The sequence below is a fragment of the Aythya ferina genome, assembly GCF_964211825.1.
Source record: "Aythya ferina genome assembly, chromosome: 23".
NCBI lineage: Eukaryota > Metazoa > Chordata > Aves > Anseriformes > Anatidae > Aythya > Aythya ferina.
This window is the reverse complement of record NC_140321.1, coordinates 5355699-5380751: the sequence shown is the minus strand read 5'-3', so window position 1 is coordinate 5380751 and position 25053 is coordinate 5355699. Positions and strand designations below refer to the sequence as shown.

At 44.4% G+C, this 25053-nt stretch overlaps 1 protein-coding gene across 1 annotated transcript; it reads right to left on the bottom strand.

The window, feature by feature from the left end:
- Positions 1–4825: 4825 nt before the first annotated feature.
- LOC311422756 (uncharacterized protein) lies at positions 4826–24546 on the bottom strand (the record flags this gene model as incomplete). The annotated part of the gene is made up of 14 exons (XM_084496107.1): positions 4826–5101; positions 5627–5655; positions 6429–6649; positions 6761–6886; positions 7038–7199; positions 7442–7598; positions 7918–8000; positions 9609–10194; positions 21698–21924; positions 22033–22158; positions 22280–22441; positions 22876–23032; positions 23185–23267; positions 24025–24546. The coding sequence occupies 14 exons, from the start codon at positions 24544–24546 to the stop codon at positions 5070–5072; spliced, it is 2673 nt and encodes an 890-aa protein (XP_084352233.1). The 3' UTR covers positions 4826–5069.
- Between the last annotated feature and the right edge of the window lie 507 nt (positions 24547–25053).

Below are 25053 nucleotides of genomic sequence, written 5' to 3'. Positions count from 1 at the left end.
CATCATGTGAAGAATAATTAACATCCAGCAATGTACTGGGAATAATAAGCATACTTAATTTACTAACGCTTGTGAAATGGTCAAGAAGGGTAATACACGACTGAAATGATTCAATTAAAAGAACGTGGGGCGACAAAGTTCCTCTTACTTTTGGGCAACTTAAGCAAGTTGAGTTTGAGATGAAACTGTTCAGGTAGCAATTAATGTGTGTAACAACCACCTGTGCTGTGAAATGGAATAATTCTTGCAAATAGGACTTGAGAATCCCTTGCAGAATTACATTAACCCTTCCTGTAAAGAGGGAGTCTCACGCGTAATAATTTGCTAGGGAAACGTGGGGGGCAAGAGTTCAGCCCCTCAGCTTCTGTTCAGTACCAAGTGTGAGAAACCAGATTTGGGAGATTTTTTTTGAGGAAGTATTAGCTTGTTTGCCCTGCCAGGGTGTGCCACTGGGGATCATGTGTGGAGTGTGGCAATAGCGTGGGGCTTGCAGAGGGAGCCCCATTCTCTGCCCAGGGAGCCTCTGGTCAACTGGAGGGCATGAGGTAGGGGAGTAGTGACGGAGGTGGCACCGTGTCCTACAGGGGCTTAAAGGAGCTGGGGGGCAAGAGAGGAGAGAGAGAAGCAGGGGCCGAGTGAGATGGGAGGAACTTCCTCTATCTCTAGTTCAGAACCACCAAGCTTATTTTACAATAAAACTTTTAAATACAGAAGGAAAATGATATATTTACTAGCAGCACAGTAAGAACCGTGCTTTTCTTAGCAGAGAGAAGCAGCAAAGGGCTAGCAGGGGGACGCAGCTTAACAGCCTGCTTCTGAGACTGTCACTTGCACTTCAGCTGACTAGAAACGACAGGATATTCATAGCTGTGGAAACATGTTTCAGACTGAACCTGGACCTTTGCCACTGCAGTTCAGTTTTGCTTTTGGGCAGATTAATAGTTCTGCAGAGCCTGCCAAATCTGCCTATCTCCAGGAGTTAGTATCTCAGGAGACAAGTTTAGACAAACTCTCCTAAAAATAAGTAAGTTTCCTTAAGCCCCCTGTAATATAAATACACCGAGGTGTGTATGCTGCTAGGGTCTGCTTGACTCTGAATGATCCCACAATAGGCAAGATCGAGTTGCATTAAAAAAAAAAAAAAAAGAAAAGAAAAGTAAAAGCACACACAAAAAACACACACAAAAGCCAGCAAAGCACTTCTAGAAATCACCATAAACGTTAGCAGAAAACTTGGGGGATTTTTCATTTGGTCTTCTTTCACTCAGCCTTTGTAACTTCTTTGGAAGCTTGCTGGTGAAATACACTGGGCTGCTATTTAAGTCCCCTGTTTGTTACCCTGGGTTTTTTATCAGATGAAGCAGGTAGCAGGCAGAAAGCTGTTTCTTTTCTGTAGAACATTTACCGCTGGGGAAAAGAAAAATAAATGAAGCAGCCTCTACAGATTTTGTCCTATACCTATATAATTATACCTATATAATTCAGAAGACTGTAGTGGTGGGCTTTTTTCGTGGGTTTTCACTTTTCTGCAAACTGTCAAACTCAGATCCTTAGGGTGTGTCCCCCACAATCAAAAGCTTGTAAATGCAGAGTGCAACACTTGCAGACCCGGGGCTGAACCCCGCCTTCATCATCTTTAGTTGTTCTTTCATAAACAACTACTTCGAAATAGTTTCAGATATTCTCCTAGAAATTGTCAGTAGTTTTTTTTCAAACCCAAGGAGAATCCAAGACACGGTGCCTCACTGAAGCACTGTGAAGTTTGGAGGTGGGCTGTTATGGATGGGTTAGTTGCAGCTTGTGTCAATTCCTGTACAGGTATTTTCCTAAACAGAAAAAGCTTCAGTTTTGAGACTTACTCTTGAATGTTGGCTCTTCTGGTAAGAGAAAAATGGTGAATGTGTCTGTACCACTCCACTGAGAGCAGACTGCTGGCAAATGCTTGTGCGTGTTCAGAAGTTGCTCACCCCCTGGTATTTATTTATACAGGCTGTACTGTTTTATCACTGCATCTAGGCTGAGGACTTCTATCTCAAAACACGCATGGATTGGGTCATTTTATAATAGACTATGTAAAGTAAAGCTGGCTTTGCTGAAAATTTGCATACAATTTACTATTTACATTAACAAAAATTTAGAAATCAAAAGTGTTTTGATAAATCTTAATTTCATACCCAAATTTGAACAGACACATGAAAGTCATCCGTCTTTAGCTCAGCTGTAGGTCGAGGTATAATTGTGGATGCAGTCACACTTTCCAGTTATTATTTCTGCATTTTAGCCAGGTTCAATTAAAAAACAATAGTTACATATCTGTACATTTAGGAGGTGTAGAGTGTTTCCAGATTCATAATCTCTTATGGCTTTAAATGAACACCTCAAATGGGAGCTCTGTCTGCTTTGGTAGGGATCTGGGTTGTTCTATACATTGCTTTAGCTTTTTCTGTAGTGGGAGCACAAACCTAAACCTACATTTTCATTTTATAGTTTGTACAAGGCAACTGAAGCCTATCTATCTATTGCTGAAGCAGAAAAAAAAAATGCTATTTCAAGCTTATGCCTTTATTCTGTTCTCACTGTCTTCTGAGATTTTTATCCACTGTCTTGCCACAGTTGCAGCCCTTGCAGGGTGCTCACCATTGTACTTGTGTGCATAAGCTCCTTAGCTGGCCATGCAGAGCTGGAAGACGTTCCCGGACACGTCCACGCTGCGCAAACTCTTATTACTCCTGTCACAGTATTACTGGAGCTGACACACTTCAGCCTCTCCTTTCTCGAGGACAAAGAGCTTCATTCAAGAAGCAGCTTGTTTATCAGCCCAGTCTTTGCTGGTAAAATCATCACTCAGGCATTACAGACTTTTTTTTTCTGAACCAAACTCAAAAATTAGAGTCTCTTTGTGATTTTATATTAAACGTTTTGCCAGAGATCCTTCATTACCCTACAAACATGGAATGAAACCAAGAAAATCATAAACTGTAATTCAAATTAGGTTATCAAAACAGGAATTCAAGCCTTTTCAAGATTCTTTCAAGTCTCTGAAGCCTCCAGTTTCTTTAACACAGGATATAGGGATTCTTTTACTTCTTGGTACTTTAACCTCTTGAACACTTCTAAATTGTTTACCTTTTAAGCATCTTTTTTTGCATTTAATTCAGATTTTGCAAATAGAGCTTTTTGGTCAAAATGTGCTTCTGCAGTGTCCTTGTATCTTCTATTTTGCATTCTCAGAGCATGAGAACTGCCTGGCTGACCCTTTCGCATTTGCAGCTATACAGCACAAGAAACCTGCTCCAGCAATCTCGTCCTCGGACTGGTTTTGTCACAAGAATTTATCCCAGGGAATGGGACTTGTTGAGATTTAAAAACAGACCTGGAGTTTGTTGGTTCATCTGGAAGGGCTTCCAGGTCTAACTGCTGTAGGGAATCAAACTGGTATCAGACATTTATTAGGAAGTCTCAGCACCCAGGAACAAGCAGTAGTGAAGCATTTCATGCACAAGAGCTCTGTGCACCCCGTGCTGGCAGAAGCAGACAGGGTACGGACGGGTGTGCATCTCAGAGCCACTTGCACCGTGTGCATGCCGGTGCTCTTCATGCCACTGCTCCCTCTCGATTCTGCACTTGGTGCCACCAGAGCAGCTTGGTGCAGCTCTTCCCATCTTGTCCTCCTCTCTGCGTGTCTTTGCTGGTTTGTACTTTTCAGGACTGTTTTTCTCCTCTCAGTTTTTCCCTGTCATAGCGAGCCCACTGCAGAGTGTTACTGTGCTGGCTTTCCAGAGGCTCAGCTGGGATTTGTGTGTCAGTACCCAACAATTGATGCTGACAGGCCACCTGAGTCACTGCTGAACCAAACCCAACCACCAACACTTCGTCAATGGCAGAGGATTACCCAGCCTTGACAGAGGAGGTCCATGGCTTTGGGATGCTCCTTGCTATGCAAACACTCCATTAATCTGCAAACTAGTTATGAACAAGAGTGAACTAATTTATTCCCTCCCAAGTCCAAGGGGAGGAGTGATGAAGGGGCTGACGATGTCTCCCTAAAGCAGAGCCTGCAAGATGATCCCTGCTGGGGGGTGCACTGGGGGGCACCTTCAGTCTGCTGATTGTGCCCTTTGGGTTTCACCCGCAGTTCCCCGGGTCACTGCACGCTCTTACAAAGCTGAGAAGCAGGAAGGGGCTACTCATGCTGTAGCCCTGATATTTTTCAGCACAAACCCTGAAATGTCTTCGGCTGTAAGCTTCCAGATGGTTGGGAATGAAATTTCTGATTTCTGCTGGCCTGAACTAGAATTATGTTAAGAATTGCAGCTATGATAATGTCCTTTCAATAGCAGGAGAATGAAGGTGGTTAAACATGGGCCTGAAGCTTTGTTACCTGTGTAGGAACTGAGGGTTTTGTTTTTGTGCTTGAAGATAAATGCATCAGGCTAGAAAGTGAGTGAGGAGATCTCACCTGTTCCTCACTCCTGTGTTTCTGCAGGAATACCTTCAAGCTATTCTAACAGCTTTATATTTTACCCTAACAAAGCATCTCCCAGCTCTTGCTTCTTCCAGAACCACTTAACATCTCACTGTTACTGCTCATCGGAGCGCACAGCCAGCGCAGTCAGTGACATAAATCACTGCTGTATTTCCCACTCTGAGGGACCAGGCACCCCACTGCCTCCATACTCCAAGCTCCTGCCAGCAAGAGGAGCCAAAAGAAAGCAGAGATGGAGCTCCTGCACCCACCAACACCGAAGCAGGGAGGCTGGCCAGGGTTTTGCTGTCTGATTAAAGTCAAACTCGAGTAATGATACCACAATAACCAAATAGGAGGTGAGACTGCAAAAAGAAGATTATTTTTATTAGAGTAGATACAGTAACTCAGTATATGAAAAAAAAAGTTAGTAATTAAAAAGCTAACCCAGTTTGCAAACTAATCACCACCAATCTACTTAAACTTTGTGTGGTCAAGAATTTTCCATGCTTTAAGATATTAATTTCCAGCAGTTTAGAGTGATCCTCTGCATTTTAATTCCTTTTTTCTCATCTTCAAGATGACATTTGGAGGACTTCCAGTACTATTTTCCATCTGCCAACTTGTCTCTTTTGTCTGCAATGATGTGGAGAGAAAGAACAGCAATTACTTAACCAGAACACATAAGACCACTCTCTGCAATATTCACTGAGCTTAGTTTATGTCTCATCTGTCATTCCCTTCTCTCAGAAGTTTTATTCTTCATAGCATTGATTTGAATCATACATCACTTTTACAATACAGCTGACCTTTAAAAAGCAAGTCATGCTTGCATGTTGGTACAGTTCCCCTGAGCTGGGAAGCTGAAAGTTCTTGTATCCCTTCATCTGGGGGAATGATTACACATTTTGTGCTTTTCTTAGCCTTTATGGTAGCACAGTCTGAGATTTTTTCTCTGATGTCTAACAGCTTTGGGTGACTAAAACCTAAATTCTACCCAGTCATCACTCATGACTGCCTAGGTTTTTCCAGTGACACACATCAGCGCAGCAGCCCAGTCTCTAAAATGGATGCAACGACCATAATATATGTATTTCTTCCTTTTAGAAAATAAAACTTCTTTGACTACTAAAAGTTTCCTGGAAGAGAACGAATCCTTACCGGCAGTTCCAGAAAGGGAGCCAAACATCCTGTAGAACAAAGAGATAATAGTTGAAAGGAGAGGTAACGCATTGTCTGTGTGAGACAAGGATGTATGAAAGCAAATTCTCTACAAGGCACGTTTTGTATATAGTCAGGGAAAAAAGGTGTTAATCTCTTTGCTCTCCCTTTCAGCTCAGGAGAAGGAGTTGCTGTAGGAAGTATTTTTTTAAACTACAGCAGTGGGAAAAGGCAGAGGATTGTTGAAAGAAGGTGTAGAGGACATCAAAGCCTTTCAACCCCTACCTCACTTTTTTGTTTCAGGCTATGAGCTATTTTCCTCCTAGAGGCCATATGTGAGGTAACAGAGATTGTCCACTTAGGTGGCTGTCTGAAAAGAGCTAGTTTGTCACTTCTATTCAGAATATTTATTCCTGCGCTGAATCCCATGAGGTGAGAGCTACTTCACTGGTAACAATTTATGGGAATTTGGTGTTAATGCAGATATTCTATAAACCATTGCTAATTGCACTGTTTCCTAAATGTCAAGCAGCTAATGAGTACTTACTGCTTTCACTGTTAGTGCCATTTAATCTTTTCTACTGCTTGTCAGTTTGCCTTTTGGCTTAGAAGCTCTTAGAGACACTAAGTTAATGTATGGAAAATTTCTAGCTTACCATGGCCCAGAAAAAAAAAACAATTTGTTAAAAAAATTAGAATCCCAGGAGTGTTTGAAGTTGTGCTTACAGTGATGGTTTGGCACACGAGCACCATGGCATGAAGCTGAGCGCAAAGGTTTCCTGCAGCGAGCAGAGTTACTTACTGGGACTCCTGGCCCTCCAGGAGCTGTCGGTAAGTAGCGATCTCCTGCTCCAGACGACTCTTGATATCCATGAGCATCTTGTATTCGCTGTTCTGCCGCTCCATATCAGCTCGGAGGTCGGCCAGCTGGGCCTCGATGCTGCCAATCAGGTCCTGGATGTGCGCCAGCTGGGCACTGTAACGCCCTTCAGTGTCTGCCAAGGTGCTTTCCAGCGCGCCTTTCTGAGAGCAAACCACAAAAAGGTTGCTGCCAAGTGCAGGACTGCTTGCAGGAAGGGGAATAGGGGCATATTTCAGGGTGCTTGGGTTTACTCAGTGCAAATTTGAACGTACCATGCTGAGCTGGGACTGAAGTTCTATTTCCAGCCCTTGGAGGGTGCGTCTCAGGTCACTGACTTCAGACTTGCTGCTCTGCAATTGTTCGGTGTTGACAGCGACTTCGCGGTTCAGCTCCTCAGTCTGAAACAGGGAAAGCACTGCGTGAGAACCGTGGGGCCTCTGGGTGGAGGTCACAAGGCTTTCACAGCAGTTTTCTGAAAGTTTTAATAATTATTTAGCTTCTTGCATGGGTTTTTTTAGTAGTCTTTATATAATACAGAGCTTTTTCTACCTTACTGTGGAACCAGGCCTCAGCATCCTTCCTGTTCTTCTCAGCCATGAGTTCATACTGGTCCCTCATATCAGCCAGGATCTTGGACAGGTCAATGCCTGGAGCAGAGTCCAGTTCGACGCTGACTTGGCCAGCCACTTGTCCTCCCAGGGCACTCATTTCCTAAGTGAAATAGGAGAGGAAAACAAGAGAGTACAATTATAACCGAAAACATGAACCCTCCGTCCTTTCTAAAAGGGCTGAGGTCTGACTGACTGCACTTCACTACTGGCAGGGGGCATCTTTCGTTTCCCCATCTACACAGAAGTCTTTTCTGCTCTGGTGCAGAACCTGAGGGACTCCACACCGTGTTTTTCTAATCTCACTTCCAAATACGTGTCCTGGTTGTTGTTTTTTGCTTTTACCTCCTCATGGTTCTTCTTGAGGTAGGCCAGCTCCTCCTTTAAGCTCTCAATCTGCAGCTCCAAGTCCGTTCTAGCCAGCGTGAGCTCGTCCAGGACTCTGCGCAGGCCGTTGATGTCAGCCTCCACGCTCATGCGAAGGGTTTGCTCCGTTTCAAACCTTGAAAAAGCAAAACAAGGCTAGTCAGGCTAGCTGAATAAGGCACCATGAAACACGTCATTTGTTATAAATGTATCTGATATAGGAAATGTGATGTAACAAAAGTTGTCCAGTGTTAAACTTCTCTCCACGTATTTTACATAATATAAATTTTTCTGTGGTATAGATGACGTTTTCAGCAGGTAGAACTTCAACAACAGGATCAAACTAATGTTAACACAGAGATTTTATACACGTTCCTTTGTTTTTTCACAGCTCTTTGTCTCAATAAGGATTTTTGCCTCCTCAAGAGACCTTTTTCCCTTCAGAAATTACTCACTTGGTCTTGAAGTCATCAGCAGCCAGTCTGGCATTGTCAATCTGCAAAACTATCTTCGAGTTGTCAATAGTGGCAGCAAGGATCTAGAAACAATGAGAGTTCATTGCTGAGGCTTAAACAACTGTTATTTTCTTTCCATACACAAAAGATAAGATAGTTAAGATTGTATCTCACTTGTAGCTACACCAAACACAAGTGTATTTTATTTAGTCTCAGTAGGAAAGTACCAAAGATCTACAGCAAATACACAGCACAGATTTATCACAGTATTTTTGCCGTTATTGTCAGTTATGGGTAGGTTCCCTTACTTTTGTCTGGCATATGAAGTGGCTTTATGCTACAAATCTCCCAGTGAGACAGAACTATGTTGGCTCACCTTTGTGAGCCAGTCAGTAGGTGAATGAGGCAAGAAAACATTTCCTGGAGAGAAGCAAAGGGAGCAAATTCTGCAGAGCCCTCTCGGCAGAACTTGTTCTCCTTAGGCATTTTCATAATGAGGGGAGTGATTGCATGGACTGTATGATTTCAAAATAAATGATGTGTTTGTGTATCATAAACAACGTAGGGTCATATTGCTTTTGTATATCCCTTGAACACATTTTTATTTCCTGCAATACTTGGTTCAGTGTTTATTGACTCTTCTAATGCATTATAAAAGGCCATAAAGGAAATTCCGTTTACTTAGAAGTAATCCCTGTTAATTTTTAACTGGAAGGCATGCCTTTTTTTTGCCTGCTACTTTCAAAACTCAAAAGGTCTTCTACAAAAACAGCTGGAACAACATCTTATTTCCTCTAACCAAGGGGAATAAAAGACAGGTGGAAAAAGAATACTAAAAGGAGAAAATTAATTCCCAGTTCTGCCTTTTCTGGAGCTCAGCTTCTAAAATCAGTAAAGAATGTGAATGGGTTAAAGCATGGAGAAAGTAAATTGTGTGGGAGCGGTCATGAACTCCAAGCTGAACTGTGAAAAGTAAACCTCAAGTTTTCTTTCATTTATTTACATAGGTTAGTCAGCTGCCACCTATGTTTTCCGGGGTGTGTATCATCGCCAAGTAACCTGTTATCAGCTTCCCATGGGCTATTGGGGCAGTTTCGGCATTTATGTATGGGATTGATAACTTTACGTCTGCGGTTTCCATTTCCCATAAGCCAAAAGTTTCAGCATTCTTATTTCAAGCTTAACTAGGTGAGAGATGCAATAAAAATATATTTAGGGTGATGTGTGAGCTACTACCTATACATTCACAAAGTTGTACATAACCGATTTTTATTTTTACAGTAAAAGCAGTGTGTATGTGCCTGGCTGAGATACGCAGGTTGCTGTCATTGTTTAGCTTGCTTTATACATATATCAGAATATGTAGGGTTGTACATATATTAACTGGTCATACACATGCCTATGGCCAGCAGATACATTAAATATTACCAAAGAATGAAGTAATGAGGAATCTTAGTCTGGCTGTTCTGTACATTCACTTAGCTAACGTTAAAAAAGGTAGATAACTTCTTACTAAGCATTTTCTTTATCCACCCTAACCAATCATTACGTATTCATTTCATCTTCCTCCTTTTCACAACCTGCAGTGCCTTCTGGCTATTTTCCTAGTGAGGCTTTTCTCTTTTTTTCATGCTTCCTTCATAAGTGTTTGTGCAAATCTCAGGTGCTTTTTAGTCAATGTTAACACCTACCTGGTCTCGAAGGTCTTCAATAGTCTTGTGGTAAAGGCTGTAGTCTCGAGCGGGGCTTGGTCCTTGTTTTTGGTACCAGTCTCGGATTTTAGTTTCAAGATCAGAGTTTGCTTCTTCCAGTGCACGAACCTTCTCCAGGTAAGATGCGAGGCGGTCGTTCAAGTTTTGCATCGTTGTCTTTTCATTTCCTGAGAGGAGGCCATCACCGCCCCCCAGACCACCCCCGTAACCACCGCCGAAACCGCCACCAAAGCTGCTGCTAAAACCACTTCCATACCCACCACCCAGGCCGCTTCCTAGACCAGAAGAGACAAATCTAGCAGAAGAGACTGACACACCCCTGCCACCAGATCCCCCGTGGATGCTTGGAGCCCTAAAGGAGCCTCCACCAAAACGGACAGAGCAGCCACCGGGTCCCCCTGCCACAGAAGAGGTGGTTTGCCTGAAGCTGTAACTTGCCATAGACAGCAATGCTAGGGGCCTAAGGCAAGCTGCAGTTTGAGATCCTGAAGCAGGAATGTGTGCTCCTTTCCCCCACCCCACGTCTTTTATGCCTCTGACAATGGGAGTTGTCTCCAGAATGTGTTATCTGAGACCCGTGGAATTTATCGGCCTTAAACCCTCTGCCAACACAGCCATTCCTCCCATTGGTCAGCTGCTGGGAAGTGAGTGGGTCCGAAATACCTTCGCACACAGGAGCCCATCCCCTCCCCTTGCCTCTTGCCTCCTGAAGAACAAGGTGGGATTCAGAGGAGGCCTCGCCCTGCTGAGGGGAACGCTCGTAAATCTGCTCCAAGTTTACCTGTGTGGAAACAAAAGGGCTGGAAGGGCACAGCCCTGCTGCAGCCTGAGCTGCGTCCACAGCGAAGTCACACCACGGCTCGCTTCATATGATCACAGGAAAGTTATAACAGAAAGCAATTAAATAAATGATTTGTAGACTAATAACAGAGCCTGAAAAGAGCCCAAATGATCAACAGTTGTGTGGAACTAAGCAAAAAAGGTTCCTACCTCTCTTTTTTCTTATTTCCCTTAGGAAAAATCCCTCTTTCAGAATGAAAGATTTCTTTACTGTGAGGGTGGTCGAACACTGGAAGAGGCTGCCTGGGGAGGCAGTTGAGGCCCCACTCCTGTCAGTGTCCCTGAGGGGTTAGGACAATGCCCTCACAACAGTGCTTTAACTTTTGGTCAGCCCTGAGATGCCAGGCACCTGGACTACATGATCCTTGAAGGTTCTTGCCACCTGAACTATGCTGCTCTGTTCTAAAATTGTAGTTTGTTTGTTTGCTCTCAGTTCCTTTTGGAACAACAGAAGAGAAGAGGACCTGACAATGTGCCTTGTGTGGAAGAGTCTGGTTTTGTACAGAGACAGGAATCCTTCAAGGAACTGTAGCTGTGTTTGCAGCACAGATGAGCACTGAACTTCCCTGAGCAGTACCTGGGGAGTCAGCAACAACAGAAACAAGGGACTGCTTATACAGTCAGTCCTTGCGTTGCTACTGAAAGGGGGAAGTAAACAGAAGAAACACAATCGCATGGTCTTCTGGGCTCTGAGATTAATGAAGATGTTTTCTCTCAAATGTTAAAATCCTGTTATCCAGATGGATTTTCCTCTGTTGCCCAGATGAATTTTCAAAAGCAATGCTGCTTTCATTACTGCAAGCTCCTCCACGAGCATCCCTAACAGATGAGCAGGTGCTTCCATCTTTCCTTCCATTCTCTTCCTTCCCTTGCCACCCCTCATTCCCTGCACACCCCTGGGACTCCCCAGGAGATACAGCTGTAAGGAACGACAGAGCAAGCTGGCCTCCCAGCACTTGCAACAACCAGGCCGGGGCAGAAATGCCACCACCTACCTACAAATGCTTCCACTGAACTGAACATTTGGATTGCAAGATGCAGGCTGCGTTGCTTGAATGAGAAATCCATTTAATGCCAAGATAAGGAACTAAAGATAAGCCAAATGAGATGCATACTCAACACGAGGGCATGTTTGCTCTTTATATACCCATAAAAATGCACTCACCACACACTAGTGCTTTACCCACTTTGTCCAGAGAGAAATGTCAAACTGCAGGGCAAATACAGGGAGTGTATAAGAATAAATACGCAGACTGGAAGCCGGCCAAGGAAGCTGAATCAACAGCCCCATTGATCCTTCCTGGAGGTTCTGTGCACAGCCAGTGCGCTGCAGCCTTCCCTGCACACTTCTAACCAACCAGCAGTGGATGTGTTGTATCCAGGCTATTAATTTTCAGTTTCTTACAAGTTCATTCCTTCTCTACTTCTAGTGCTTGGAAACTCCTAAATTATGTCTGTCTGTGAAATCAGAGTAAATTCTCAGAGTACTTATGGTACAGATACACATCCAAATTCTTTGAACCACGAACTTATTTCATAGACCTAATAATTATTTAAATATCAGTCAGTAAATATCTTCTTTCGTTACTTAGTGATGTACTAGAACATGTTTATAAAGAGGTGAAGAGCTGTCTATCATTGTCCTGAAAGCAATTAAAAATGCTTAGCTACCCTTTTAGATTTTCTAGGTGGAAGTTGCTTTTTAAACGAGAAACGTTGTGAGTAGCAGAAATTGTTTAATATCCACTGGATCGCTAATGAACGTATTTGATGTCCTTATTCATTCTAAATACTGAAAAGAGATGGTTATGGGATGGAGAAGTATTTACTCCTTTATCCTGAAGTTAGGCACGGGGTTCCTGTTGCCCCTCATGTACTCTGTTCGTTGTGCCGTAACATAACCAACCCCTCAGTGGCCTCCCTTACAGCTTTTGGTGCTTCATAACTTGTCATTTATGTAGACCGATGTCTTTTTTGCTCACATTTGTAATTGATAGGATTCATTTGCCAGTTAACTAGAATTTAGCCATTTTAGTCAAATGCACTGTATTGACAAAGCGTGGTCTCCTAGGGGACTCGCATACCGTTGGTTTGCAGAGCCGTGTCCCTATGGACGTGATCTATATCCCCAGGTGAGAAGGAGTCACATCGCCTTGGGGTAGCTTAGACTCTCCTGTATCCACTTATGAGGCTGTATCAGAAAGAGGAAATGTGCAGAGCCTCTCACTCCCTCTATCCAACACATGCACCCTGTATGCCCTGCCTGGGGCTGTGCAGCCTCGGGGCGTGCCAGCCAGTTCCTTGCTTTCTGTAGGGACTGCTGTTCTCACACAGCTCTCCAGCTTGCACTGTAAAACCTGCAGCCATACCTAAGAGCTACGGAGGGCTTTTCCGCCTGCCAAGACACACTGGTTGTCCCTTCTGTGGATCTAAATGTTCTCTTTGGCCCTGGGGAGGAAAAACCTGCCCAGCAGGCTCCAGGTCCTGTGAGTAGGTGAATGAATGCTATCAGAAAGGTAGTGTCTGCACCGGGCAGAAAGAAAGCTATAGAAAGTTACTGTATTGTTAAATGCTAAAGTCCATAGTTAGAGCATAAAGAGTGTAAGTCCATGGCATTTTCTTCTCTGAACAGAAATAATGGAAGCTTAAAGGAAACAAAGAGCAGTGTGCTCTGCCTTGTGGCCTGTAGCATGCAGAGAGGAACGTCCTTCCCTCCGGGTACTTCTTCACTACTCCCCAGACTCCCTTCTAAGGCATTTAAAGCAGTGCTTTTGTTTTTGGTGAAATAAAACACACATTTATGGTGTTGCACAATGTTTTACGACCTAATTCATTAAAGCTGGGGGCTGAGAGGACTCCACATTCTCTCAGAAACCCTTGGAGTAAAAGCAGCAATCATTGTGTCTGATACTATAAGAACACGGATAAAGTGCCACAAGCAGGTTAGGTTTGCTTCACCTTACAGGGAAGAATTCCTGAAGAACGACTTTTAATTCTTCCTGGCAATTTGGAAGTACATCTGATAGTGTCAGGAGAGGGAAAGCTTGGGAGACACTGTCCAGTGGAGTGACTATTTCACCTTGTTCATACCTCCAAATGTGCAACAAGCTTCTAGACGGTAGCACAACAGTCCCTTGTGCTGCATTTCTGGTAGGGCTGTGTTCTGGGTTTCCAGAAAAGTTTTTTAGCTTTGACTTTGCATCTCTTACCTTCGTGGCTGCATGTGTTTGGTTTTGCTGGGACTCTCTTAAGATGATAACAGGTACTTAAAAGCTTGGAAAAGCCTTTAGTGTGGCAAAGCTTTAGCCTGGGAAAGATGGTGCTTTTATCATTCTGCACAGGTCTTTTTTTTCTCTCACTACAATAAGCTTAAACTATAGTAAACTGAACTTTGCCCTAAGGCAAAATAGTGAATGGACAACAAAGGGAATTTCCTTTATCTGCAATTTGTCTGAGGGTGAGGGAGACACCCGTATTAAAGTCAAGCCATGCAGCAGACCCGTGGAAACAGTCCACACCCAAGCTCCTTGCTGAGACCTGGTTCTGCTCTACCTTTATCTGCTCTGCTTTCCTCGCCACTGCTGCTTTATGGAATGGTAAATACTTGTCAGGGCGTTTTAATGAGTTTTGTTGTAAACCATTTTTTATTATTCTTGTGTAACACTGGCATATATTTCTCTCTTACATGCTGCTAAATTTGTTTCCAGTGAAGTTCTTGAGCTGGTAACGCAATTACCGTTAATGAACTCTGTGAACATTTTAACCTTCTTGACTTTTCTGTATGCACATTTTCAATCCTCATCTTTTCTCTTGATTATCAAAACTTTGGCTGCCCCACCTTACATTTGTGTCGTGTATGCTTTTAAGATCTTATCTTTGTATGTTCTTTTCTCCTGTCAAAGATCACAAGCATGAAACATTTGAATCTTGAAACATTAATTCAAACACAAAACTTTCTTCTATTTTTTCTTTAAACTTCCTTGTGGGAAGAACCAGCGATAATGAGAACTGATCTGTGCTGGTACTGAAATGATTGTGTTGATTGTCTGCCTAAGATACAATTCTTAGCTTTCTTTCTTTCATATCCCCTAATTAATCATTTTTATGGTTTTTTTTTTTTTTTTTTTTTTTTTTTAAATCCTCACAAAGCTTGCCTTGCCAAATATTCTCTGTATGTGCCAAGAGATTCAAAGACAAGAATGTTTATGTGCTGAAAAGGCAGGTCCCAGCACATGCACACACAGCTGTTAACTGTTTTAAAAGAGGGTGGATAAGAGCAGAGAGCGATAACTGTTAACTTTCTCAAAATTTCTATTTTTGCAGAGTAGAAGGAACGTGACTTGGTGAAGAGAAATGCACACAGTGCCCCGATTTCTGTATTGAGAGAAATGAGAAATGAGAAATTAGGTGGTTTAAGGCTTCACTTTTGAAAGGAATTACGAGCGTAACATGCAGCAGGACAACTCTTTATCCCAGGGTCTAGTTCTCTATCACAGAAACAGAATTATTTGAGTTGAACTTGAGAGATTTGGATTGCTGTTCAGCTACAGGCTTCTTTTGTGATATTGGAACATATAATGTCATCTCTCAATGTTCCTCATTTTTATAATATTTCAATAGATTATTGTGAGGAAAATACATGAAAGATCATGACAAACTCAAATACTTAAACAGGGAACAATGTAAATACTTGGAAAATACTTGAAATTGAATATGATATATACTTTGAAACACCTCAATATCGTCAGTTTCCCTATTAATATAAATAACTTTATAAATCTGGAATTGACTTCTCTGTCAAGCCAGAACTATAATGATAATGCACATCATCAAGGAGTAAAGTTTTCCCGAGGCAAGAAAATAAAATGGATTTTCTTATAGAGTGATTAAAGACGGTGTGGAAAGATAGGAACAGCAAGGGCACCCAGCCCTGATGAGTGAAAGACAAGTCACTGGATGTATTTTTACACTTCCTTTAACCTGTTATCTGCTTGGTAAATCTCAGCAAGTTATGATGGGCCTGGAAACCATTATGAAGAGTCCAGCTTCTAACTGATGAGAGGAGGTGTTCCAAAAGTCAGGTTTCTGCAGGCAGCAATAGGCAACTCACTTAGAGCCCACTGCCAAAACCAAATAGACTAAACCTGTCCCAGGCTTCAGAGGAACCAAGTACGTGTTGAGTGCTTGCCATGTCAGCTGCAGTTCTGCAATGAATCATGTTAAAAGAGCCCTAGAGCTCTTCAGAGGGTTGTTTCCCACAGGCCACATGGAAAATTCCTACTTAAAAAAATCCAGTTCTGGTAGAAATACAGAGAAAGGAGCAAGTGGGTGTCTTAGAAGAAAGTGGCATGAGCTGTTTTATTCCCTTCATGTCTATGAAACGTTTGGAGAACATACTTAAGTATATTCACATTTGCCTGTTTATATATTTAAATCACAGAATCATAAGTCTACATTCATATTTAAACATTATTCTTTCTGTTGCTGGTTTAGTAAGTCTATATTCTGATCACAGTGACAAGCCACGGCTTCCAGCCAGGGTAGAGGTTTTGCAGTGCGAGCATTAAACGCGTGTCCTGGATCAAATAAGAAAACAAGGAGCAATCCTAGTGCCCTGCTGAGGGACGGGTCACCAGGATTTGGCCTTTCCTGATCTTACAGCTGGCTTCATGCTGCTTCTTGCTTGAGATGAATTTTCAGAGCCTCGACATCTCTGGTTTGGCAAGAAAACTGCCAGTCCTGCAGCCCTGGGCCTGAGGAGCTGCTGCAGGGGCAGCGGTGTTTGAGCCTCCTGCACACCTTGCCGGAGGCAGAGGGCATGGGAGTCGCTGCCTTGCTTGGCTCCGTGTTCACCAAGAAGTAGTTTATAGGCAAATCTCACAGGATTCCTGTGTATCAGGTTACCTTCCAGGCCAGTCCTGGTCATTAACTAACTGAAAACCAGGGTTTTCCAGCAGCGTCTGACACTCGTGTTCTGCTTTAAATTCCCTTGTTTGAACACTGAGGCTGGCATGGGCTGTCTAGGTGTTGTGGGCAGCCCGCTACCACCAAACGAAGCTGAAGGAGATACTTGCTGGGTGCCTTTGCACTCCTTTCTAATGGATTCAGCTTTAATAACTACTAAACATGGTACAATTCTGGTGACATGGCTACTAACAGCATTCTCAGCAGAAAGAAGCTTTCAGCATTTATTTAAGATGTTGATGTGCGTGTAATCGCTGTGACCCTTTGGTACAACCATCACTTTTGACTGTCCAACTGGCATCAAGCTGCGGGGAAGAACTGAACTAAGATTAGAAATGTGGTAAGGAAAGGTAGATGAATAAGGCTCTAAGTGCCTTTGATCCACAGTCGCACTCCTGCTGCCAGGGCTGTTTAAGCCCAGGAGTGCATGCCAGCAGAAAGGTGTTCCCTGCAGCCAGTCTTTGCAGCGCACATCTGAGCGTGGGTTCCTAAATAGTGGGTTGTTAGCGGTAATTGCAGTGCGCATAAACTGCTCTTTAGGCAGTGCTAAACACGTTGCGAAAGGCAGCTCCAGCACACCCGAAATTGGAAATGGGACGTTTACTGCATCAGCCGCGGGAGCATTTGCCCTTCGGGTCTGCTGTAGTGTGAGAACACTTCGTGCACTTGGGAAGTTTCTTGGCATTTCTCCTCCTGAATGTTACGTGCTACGTGAAAATTGGTAGCAATATGTTACCTGCAGCACAGAAAAATGCATTTTCCTGCAAGAACTTCTGTGTTTGCTTAGCTTGCCTGCTATTTTTCATCATTATGATAGGCTGGCAAATGTGAGAAGTGTCACAGAAGTGGCTTTTTCAGCTCATTTCCACCCATCTGTTTTTTATCAGAGGCGGAGTAAATGACAGATTTTCTTTGTTAATTACTTGAGACCGGGGGTAGGGGCTGAGAAGGAAGTTCCCCTGGCTGAGGGCTGCCGGCAGCAGCTCAGCGATACCATTTCCTTGCAGCCAAGCGTGCCAAAGCTGCAAGACCTGGAGGCAGCGGGTGGCTGTGCCTGCCCGTACCTGACTGCTGCCTCTGTGAATAGCAGCTCGAGTGGCAGCGCTGGGTGATTGTCCTGACCCTGCATGAAGCCCCTCCGAGGATTTGGTTCGCTAGGTGCTGCTTCTTGCTCTGGGCTCTTCCCTATCCAGTTATTTTCCCCTCTCATCTTCCCCTGACTTCCTGAAAATGCGATATTATGCAGGCGGAGATGATTAATTTCCAGAATTAAGAAGCCTGAACACACCCAAAGATTATGAGGCAGACTATCCCTCATTACCTCTGTGAGTAGTAACAGTACACAATGTCTGTACCTCTCCAGTCCCCCCTACAGGCTTTCTTTTTAAACACACCACCACTTGCTGGAGCCTTGTTCTTCGTAGGTTCTTCTCCTCCCGTGGTAAGACCGGGCTCCCTGGCTGTGGCTGGCAGCCACCGCTGCTGCTAAAGGAGCCGAGCTCAGAGACTGAACAGCTTGTGTGCTAATTAAATGCAAGCAGGAGCAATCCAGGAGGTTGTTGACTTAATCTGAACTTGCTGATTTCCTATGGAATTACCTCAAAGCTTTCAGACGGTTACACGAAGCAGATAGTGCCTCTCTCTCCCCAGCCCTTCATAATGAATGATTTTCTAACCTTTTTACTGTCTGTTTTGGTGAAACACCCATCTGGTATCACAATGTTAACCTTGTGAAAAATTTATCCATTTTATTACTTTTTTTTTTTTTTTTCCTTAAAAATGTTAGTTTTCTTAAAAATGTAGTTGGAAAAAAATATTTTCTTTCATTGTTTTTGGGCAGTGAAGCTTCTTAATTGAAAAAGTAACCAGGAAACCCATTTTAAGCTGCATCTTTTTATACAGTCTTGATTCAATAATTTGATTTCTCAGGAGTTAAGATCCCTAAACAGGGAGTGGGGCTGCCATGAGACAAAGGAGCAGGAACCAATATTTTATAACACTCCCCCCCGTGTGTTTCCTCTGCAGGTGTGTCGGTAGCTTTGTCAGTGTGGGAAGGGAAGGAAACTTGAACTGGAGAGCAAAGAGATGTCAGGTTTGAACACAGGCCGTTGTGGTGGTGGAGACAGAAGAAGGAGCACACAGGGATTTTGTTTTCCAGTAAGGTTATTTTCAAAGTTTTAAGCTTTTCCTTTAGTGGCCTAAGTGCTTCCCAGGTCTGAGCCCTGAATTTAATTTTGAGGCTGTATGAAAATGTTTCTGTTGCAAAATCCTGTTGCATATTTTCTGAATTTGCCACTAGAGGATGCTGTGGGAACTGACACTGTGGGAACTGGCATGCTGCAATGTCAGCTCTGGAAAAGGTGAAACTATCAGGCCGTGGTTATCCAAAGGATCCAAACTGTGCCGCCGCACAAAAAATCAGCGTTCCCTTGCATGGCATCTGCAAACGGAGGCTGTGCTTCGCTGATTTCAGCCCTCGTCTTGTCTCGATGGGCTCTGTGGTTACGATGGGCATGCCTTGGTGGAAGCAGGAGCTCCGTAACGTTCCTGACAGCCAGCCTAGAGAGCAGTCGTCTCCTTTTCAGGCTCAGAAACATTCTTTCCAGTAAAGCTATGGTCAAATGATGTGTTTCATCCCAAAGTCCATTATAGATTAGTAATGTTGAGTTTTAGACCTTGCTCTGAAGTAGTCAGCTCCAGTTGGTACAAGAAGTGGAATGAGTGTAAGGCAGAGCATGAACCTTTGTTAGCTTATACAGAAGCCTGAGAGTCATGTGGTGACTCAAGAGAGAGGCATTTTTTGCAAATCCCCCTTGTTTTGTAAGGAAAGGTTTCCCCTGACTCATCCTTTTATTTTCTTTCTGCTGTGCTATGGATTCTTTGTGGATTGTAACGTGTGGGCAGTTGGATGCCTTTTTGAGTGATCCAGTGTTATCTGAAAAGATGATATTTAACTGGCCTGAGTCTGTTTGCAAACCAAAGTACAGAGCTATTAGACAGAATAAAAAATGCTGGTGATTTCTGTGGTGTTCAGGGAACAAAGAAGGCTTGTGAGACCCACCCTATTCGTTACAGGGCGGCCCTTGAATCACTCACCTGTTATGTGGCGGACCCTGTTCAGCTGCTTTCTCAGCCCTCTGCAAATGAAAGACTGGAACATAGATTTGAAAGTCTTAAATGAGTCAGTTCACCAGTCTTTCTTTCTCTGTCTAGCTCAAATAATTCAAGTGTGTGACATGAAGTGGAGCAGTTTTAGTAAAAATGGCCATCCAGAGCACTGTACAGCCATGGAGCCAGGGATACACTCATACGAGATAAAAAAACCCACCTCAGGTCTTTTGTTTTGAACCATCAGATAAAAGACGAGAGCCCTGATCTTCCACCATATTGGGAGGAATAATCCTAGCAGCTGACCTTTGTGTTACAAGGGGTTCTTTGCATACTTGTCCCTGCCTGATCTAATCATTGCTTTTATTGAACAAGGCTGGTTAGAGCCCTCCCCTGAAAGCTGGGAGAGAGGGCTGCCTGAATGAGACTGATGTCTTGTTCAGTCACCCAAAGACAAATGTTTTAGATTTACCAAATTCTTCCTGAATTTTACCAAATTAATCCTGGTAGTTTCTGTCAAGCTACAGAAGCAACAATCAGCTACTTGCACGCACATCCTTTACAATGTACACTGTGAAAAAGGGTTTCACCCACCTGTTTTCTTCCCCATAGGTGTCACTCTTGAGTTTAATCTGAATTTGGACAGGAATTCATTCTTTAATAGTTTATCCAGACATTGTCTGCTTAAATCGGATATGCAATTTTCTTTGGGGCTATACTATATAATATAACCAACTGTAATTTTACTGTGAAGTCTATCTCAATTGTCCCACCTACATTAGAGGATTTCTGCAGCATTAATATGCCAAATAACTCGCTGGACACACAGGTTTCTTTGCATTGCAGAAAAGTAAAGTTTTATTAGAGGCGCTGTTACCAGCAGAAAGTAGATGCCAATGGCCCTGCAGATTACTGTATGAAGATTACAGTGACTGCATTATGAAAACCAACACAAAAGGAAGAAGTAGATAATTTTAGGAGAGTCCTGGCAGTGATTCCTTGGCTTAATGAATGACATCTGTAGCTCAGTCTGTGCGCTGGGTAGGCACACGGTGCACGTGCTGTGTGTTATCACTTTGTACCAGGGGCTGCTCAGGTGGAAGTAGGAAGATCAAAGACTAGAGCGTTGGTGGTGTCTTAACACACTCTTGACTGCCCTGTGGGAGGAAAGAAGAAATGATTACTTTGGTTGAGGGGGAAATCAAGAGTCTCCTGCAGCACTGGCATTTCAGATTTAGCCAGTATTTAAATGTCCATCCACTTAGCAAGAGCACAGGCAAGAAGCTTAGCCTGTTTCTGTAACTGAAGCTAAGACAGCCTGAAATTAAAAGATTTGATTGCGAATCATTTAATCCTTGTTATAAGTGCAAAAGTGGAAGCCATACCACAAGGGTTAATATTGACAGGCAAGCAGAGGTGAAGTACAAAACATGAAAGCCGTGGGGCTGGGATAAATGAGGATCCTCTTTGGAAGCTGTTTCTTACCTGACTTCTCAACAGACTGCCCGTGAGAGTAGGAAGTGGAAGAAAAGGAGTGGGAGGTTCTTCCTCCTTGGAGAGAGCCTTGGATTGCTCCTTGAGGCATTCTGTGCAAGGAGAGGAGTTTTAGTGAAGGGAATGATAAATGTAGTCATGAGCAGACAGGCTGAGACATGCTGGGCAATCCATGTAACAGTTGGACTTTCCCTGGACCTTACAAATATTTCTTTCTATCTTTTTATTTCACCCCCTTCCAGCTATATACTGTGAGAAGCTGTAGAAGCAGAAATGACAAAAGGCTGTACAAGTGTAGTTCTTCTACTCTCTCAGTGCAACATTGCTAGCTGCTATGCTGGCTGAAGGCAGTACGGGAGTTTGGCTTTGGATGGTGAATCCTCTCATGGAATTCACTCTGAGCAAACAGGCCAGGAGGAGCTGCTTAACTGACAGCACATCAGTGTGTATATAGGTAAATATCAGTGGGTAGATATGCCCCACTTCATCTATTTGATTATTGAGCTTGTGATACACGCATTTCAATGCAGATACTGTGAAAAAATGTTAGATTTAGAATACAGCCAGGGACTGCTTAAAACACTGTGCTCTGTCCTCTGCAAGTTTCACCAGACAAAAGACTGTGATGGAATTTATACCTCATTTACACCCAGGTTACTTACACAATGTCTTGCTGTCCCTCCTGCAGCAGTGCCCGGTACTGAGCGATCTCCTGCTCCAGGCGGCTCTTGATGCCCAGCAGCATCTTGTACTCCTGGTTCTGGCTCTCCATCTCGCAGCGGATGCTGGCCAGCTCCTCCTCTACGGAGTTAATCTGCCCTTGGATTTGTTGCAGCAGGCAGCCGTAGCGAGATTCGGTTTCTGCCAAGGAGTTCTCCAGCGAGTTTTTCTAGGAGAGGAAAGGCAGGAGGGTAGCACCGGAGCTGTATGTCCCCTGCCCGACGAGGGAGCTTCCCGTCGCGAGGAGGAGAGAGCCCGAGCACCCCTGCCCCAGTACCGTGCTGAGCTGCGCCTGCAGTTCGATCTCCAGGTTCTGCATTTCGCGTCTGAGTTCCGTGAGCTGGTGGCTGCTTGTCTGGATGTCCTGGCTGCTGGAAGTGACCTGTCGGTTGACCTCCTCGATCTGCAGGAGCAAAGCACCAAGCACATTGGGAGTTAGAAAATCCCCTTGCAGAGCAGCTGGCTGGCTGAGGGTCAGGTAGGCAGCAAGCCTCCCCCTTTGCTTGGCCCCTCATGGAGCGTACCTTGACTTCATACCACTGCTCAACCTCTCTGCGGTTCTTCTCAATGATCTGCTCATATTCGCATCTCAGGTCGTTTAGTATCTTTGTCAAGTCTTCACCAGGAGCAGCATTGACCTCCACGCTCACGTCGCCACCGGTCTGAGACTGCAGCAGTCTGAGTTCCTGCAGGGAAAGGAGAAGAGAAACAAAGAGCACCGGTCATTCCTTCTGCTGAGGACAGCAGGTGAAGCAGTATTGAGATTCTCTTGGTGGTATTTTAAACATGGAGCACTGCTGAAATAAAACTGAAGCTGAAATATAACGTGGATGTTACTGGTTTGAAGATGCACTGACATTGAGAGGTACTACTAAACAAAACAGTCCTATCAACTTATTTTTTCTTTCATCTCCAGTGTGTGATCCAATATGGCTGAGTAAGATATTGGATATCATAGCCATAAAGTTTTTTTTTTCAGATTAAGCTTACTTATTATGGCTGCAATTCATTTCACACTGGTGTGTATTATAGCCTGTCCAAACCTGTGCTACCCAAGAAAACTTGTGTCTGAAATACATAGTATTTGGTCATTAGTACTGTGTAAAGAACTAGTTCGTACCTCTTCGTGGTTTCTCTTAATGGCAATCAGCTCCTCCTTCAGAGACTCAAGCTCAGATTCCAGTGAAGACCGAGTGTGGGTCAGTTCATCCAGAAGATTTCTCAAGCCATTGATATCTGCCTCCACAGTTTGACGGATGACCAGCTCGTTCTCATACCTTTTACCACAGAAGAGAGAAGCATTACACATGCATTTCATTACAATCTGTTGGCTTGTCCCTTCCTCTTGGGGCAGGGCATCATCTCCTGAATTCCTGAATCTCATAAATTCAAGACAGAAAAGACACGCGGGGTTCCCAGAGATACTCACTTCATTCGGAAGTCATCAGCAGTCATCTTGCTGTTATCAATCTCCAGGAGCATCTTGTTGTTGTCCACAGTGGCAGAAATGATCTGCAAAAGAGGAAGTTGGAGAGGAGTCTGAGTTCAAGACATGGAGGAGGAGAAGAAAAAGGAGACCCAAAGCTTTGAGAGGGCTTTGTTATGGATCTTAGACCTGTTTCTTGCAGTGATGCAGGAAGTCATTGAAATGCCATGCTGGTGTGTGCTAGGTTTTGCCTATACCAGACATTTTGGCCAAAGAGCATTCTGGTGAAGGAAAGAATGGAAGAACATTTATGCGGTGAGGACACCAACACCTTTGGGTTTGTGCACTCAGTGTATAAGGAAGCACAGTCTTTGTGCCTGATGAATTTGTGCCATTATTGTAAAAACTGGCTGTAAGGGAAGGCCTCGGTCCATCCAGGCATTTTATATAGGAGTGTGCAAAACCAGAGGGAATTTAGATCTTGCAGTCCTTGCAAGACCTTTGTGCTTTGGCTTTGCACTGCATCCAGCTGAATGGGATGGGAGTGGCGGGGAAAGAAAGACTGGAAACCCCCCTGGAGCTGCCGGCACAGCGCGGGGTTTAAGCTGCATGCACCAGCAGGTTTGGGCTGTGCCCCCTGAGCCCAGCTGTGCCCTTATGGGTCGGTGAGAGCTTTGCTTGATGGGGAGCTAGGCAGTGGGCTCAACTCTGCAGGCTTCTGGCTGTCGGGCAGCATCAGGCTGGCCCCGAGCTCCCTGCCAGCCCCCAGGAGCCAGGGCAGAGGCAAGGCCTCACTCTGGGGCATTAGTGCAGGCCAGAGGCATGTGCGTTGGTCTGACCTACCTGGTTCTGGAGCTGCTCAATGGTCTGGTAGTAGGCGCTGTAATCCTTTGAGGCAGTGGGAGCTTGCTTCCTGTACCACTCGCGGATGTGGTGCTCGAGCTGAGCATTTTCTTCCTCCAGCCTCCGCACCTTGTCCAGGTAGGAAGCCAGGCGGTCGTTGAGGTTCTGCATGGTGACCTTCTCATTGCCGCTCAGCAGGGCGTCTCCCCCCATCCCAAAGCTTCCTGCAAACCCACTACCAAAGCCTCCTCCCATCCCAGCACCGAAGCCTGCTCCCATCCCAGCACCGAAGCCTCCTCCCAGGCCCCCAGCGAAGCCCCCAGCGAGGCTGCCAGCGCTCATGCCCCCCCCGTAGCCGATGCTGCACACTCCCCCCGCAGAACTCCCCCCGCCTATGACGGAGGAGGCATATCGCCTGCAGGACACGGAGGAGCTCCGGCCACCACTGCCACCACCGCAGATGCCTCCAGCTCCTCCGCTCCTGTAGGAGGTACTCGATGTCCTCTTGATGCTGCAGCTCATGGTGGAAGCTATCAGATGTCCCCAAATGCAAAGCCCCTGCACAGCTGGATAGAAGAAATCAGAGTGCTGCCTTCTGCCCTCGCCGGTGCCTTTTTATACGGTGCTGGGTGGGTGTCACCTCTCAGGCAGCCCAGCTTCCCATGAGGTTTGCCAGCCGGAGTGCTCACGCCAAAAGTGATGTGCTAAGGGGAATTTCTTTTGGGACCTGGGACAGCCCTCCCCATAGGTATTGTGTGTGCATGCTGATTCACAGAAAGCATTCACTGTAATTTTGGGTGGGTGGCTGGCTGTTAGATTTTGCTTCAGATAGTATGTTGCTGGCTACTTAGGGAGTGAAACTTATTTTAATAATTCCTCTTTGATCTTTGTAGTCATTTCTTTTTTGTCCTGAAAAGAGGTGGTGAAAGCACCACCTGGTTACTGTTTTTTATTTTCATAGATGGAGAAATATGAACTCGGGTACCTGAATTTTGCCTGCAGAAGTGCAGCACCTGACATTTCTGGAAA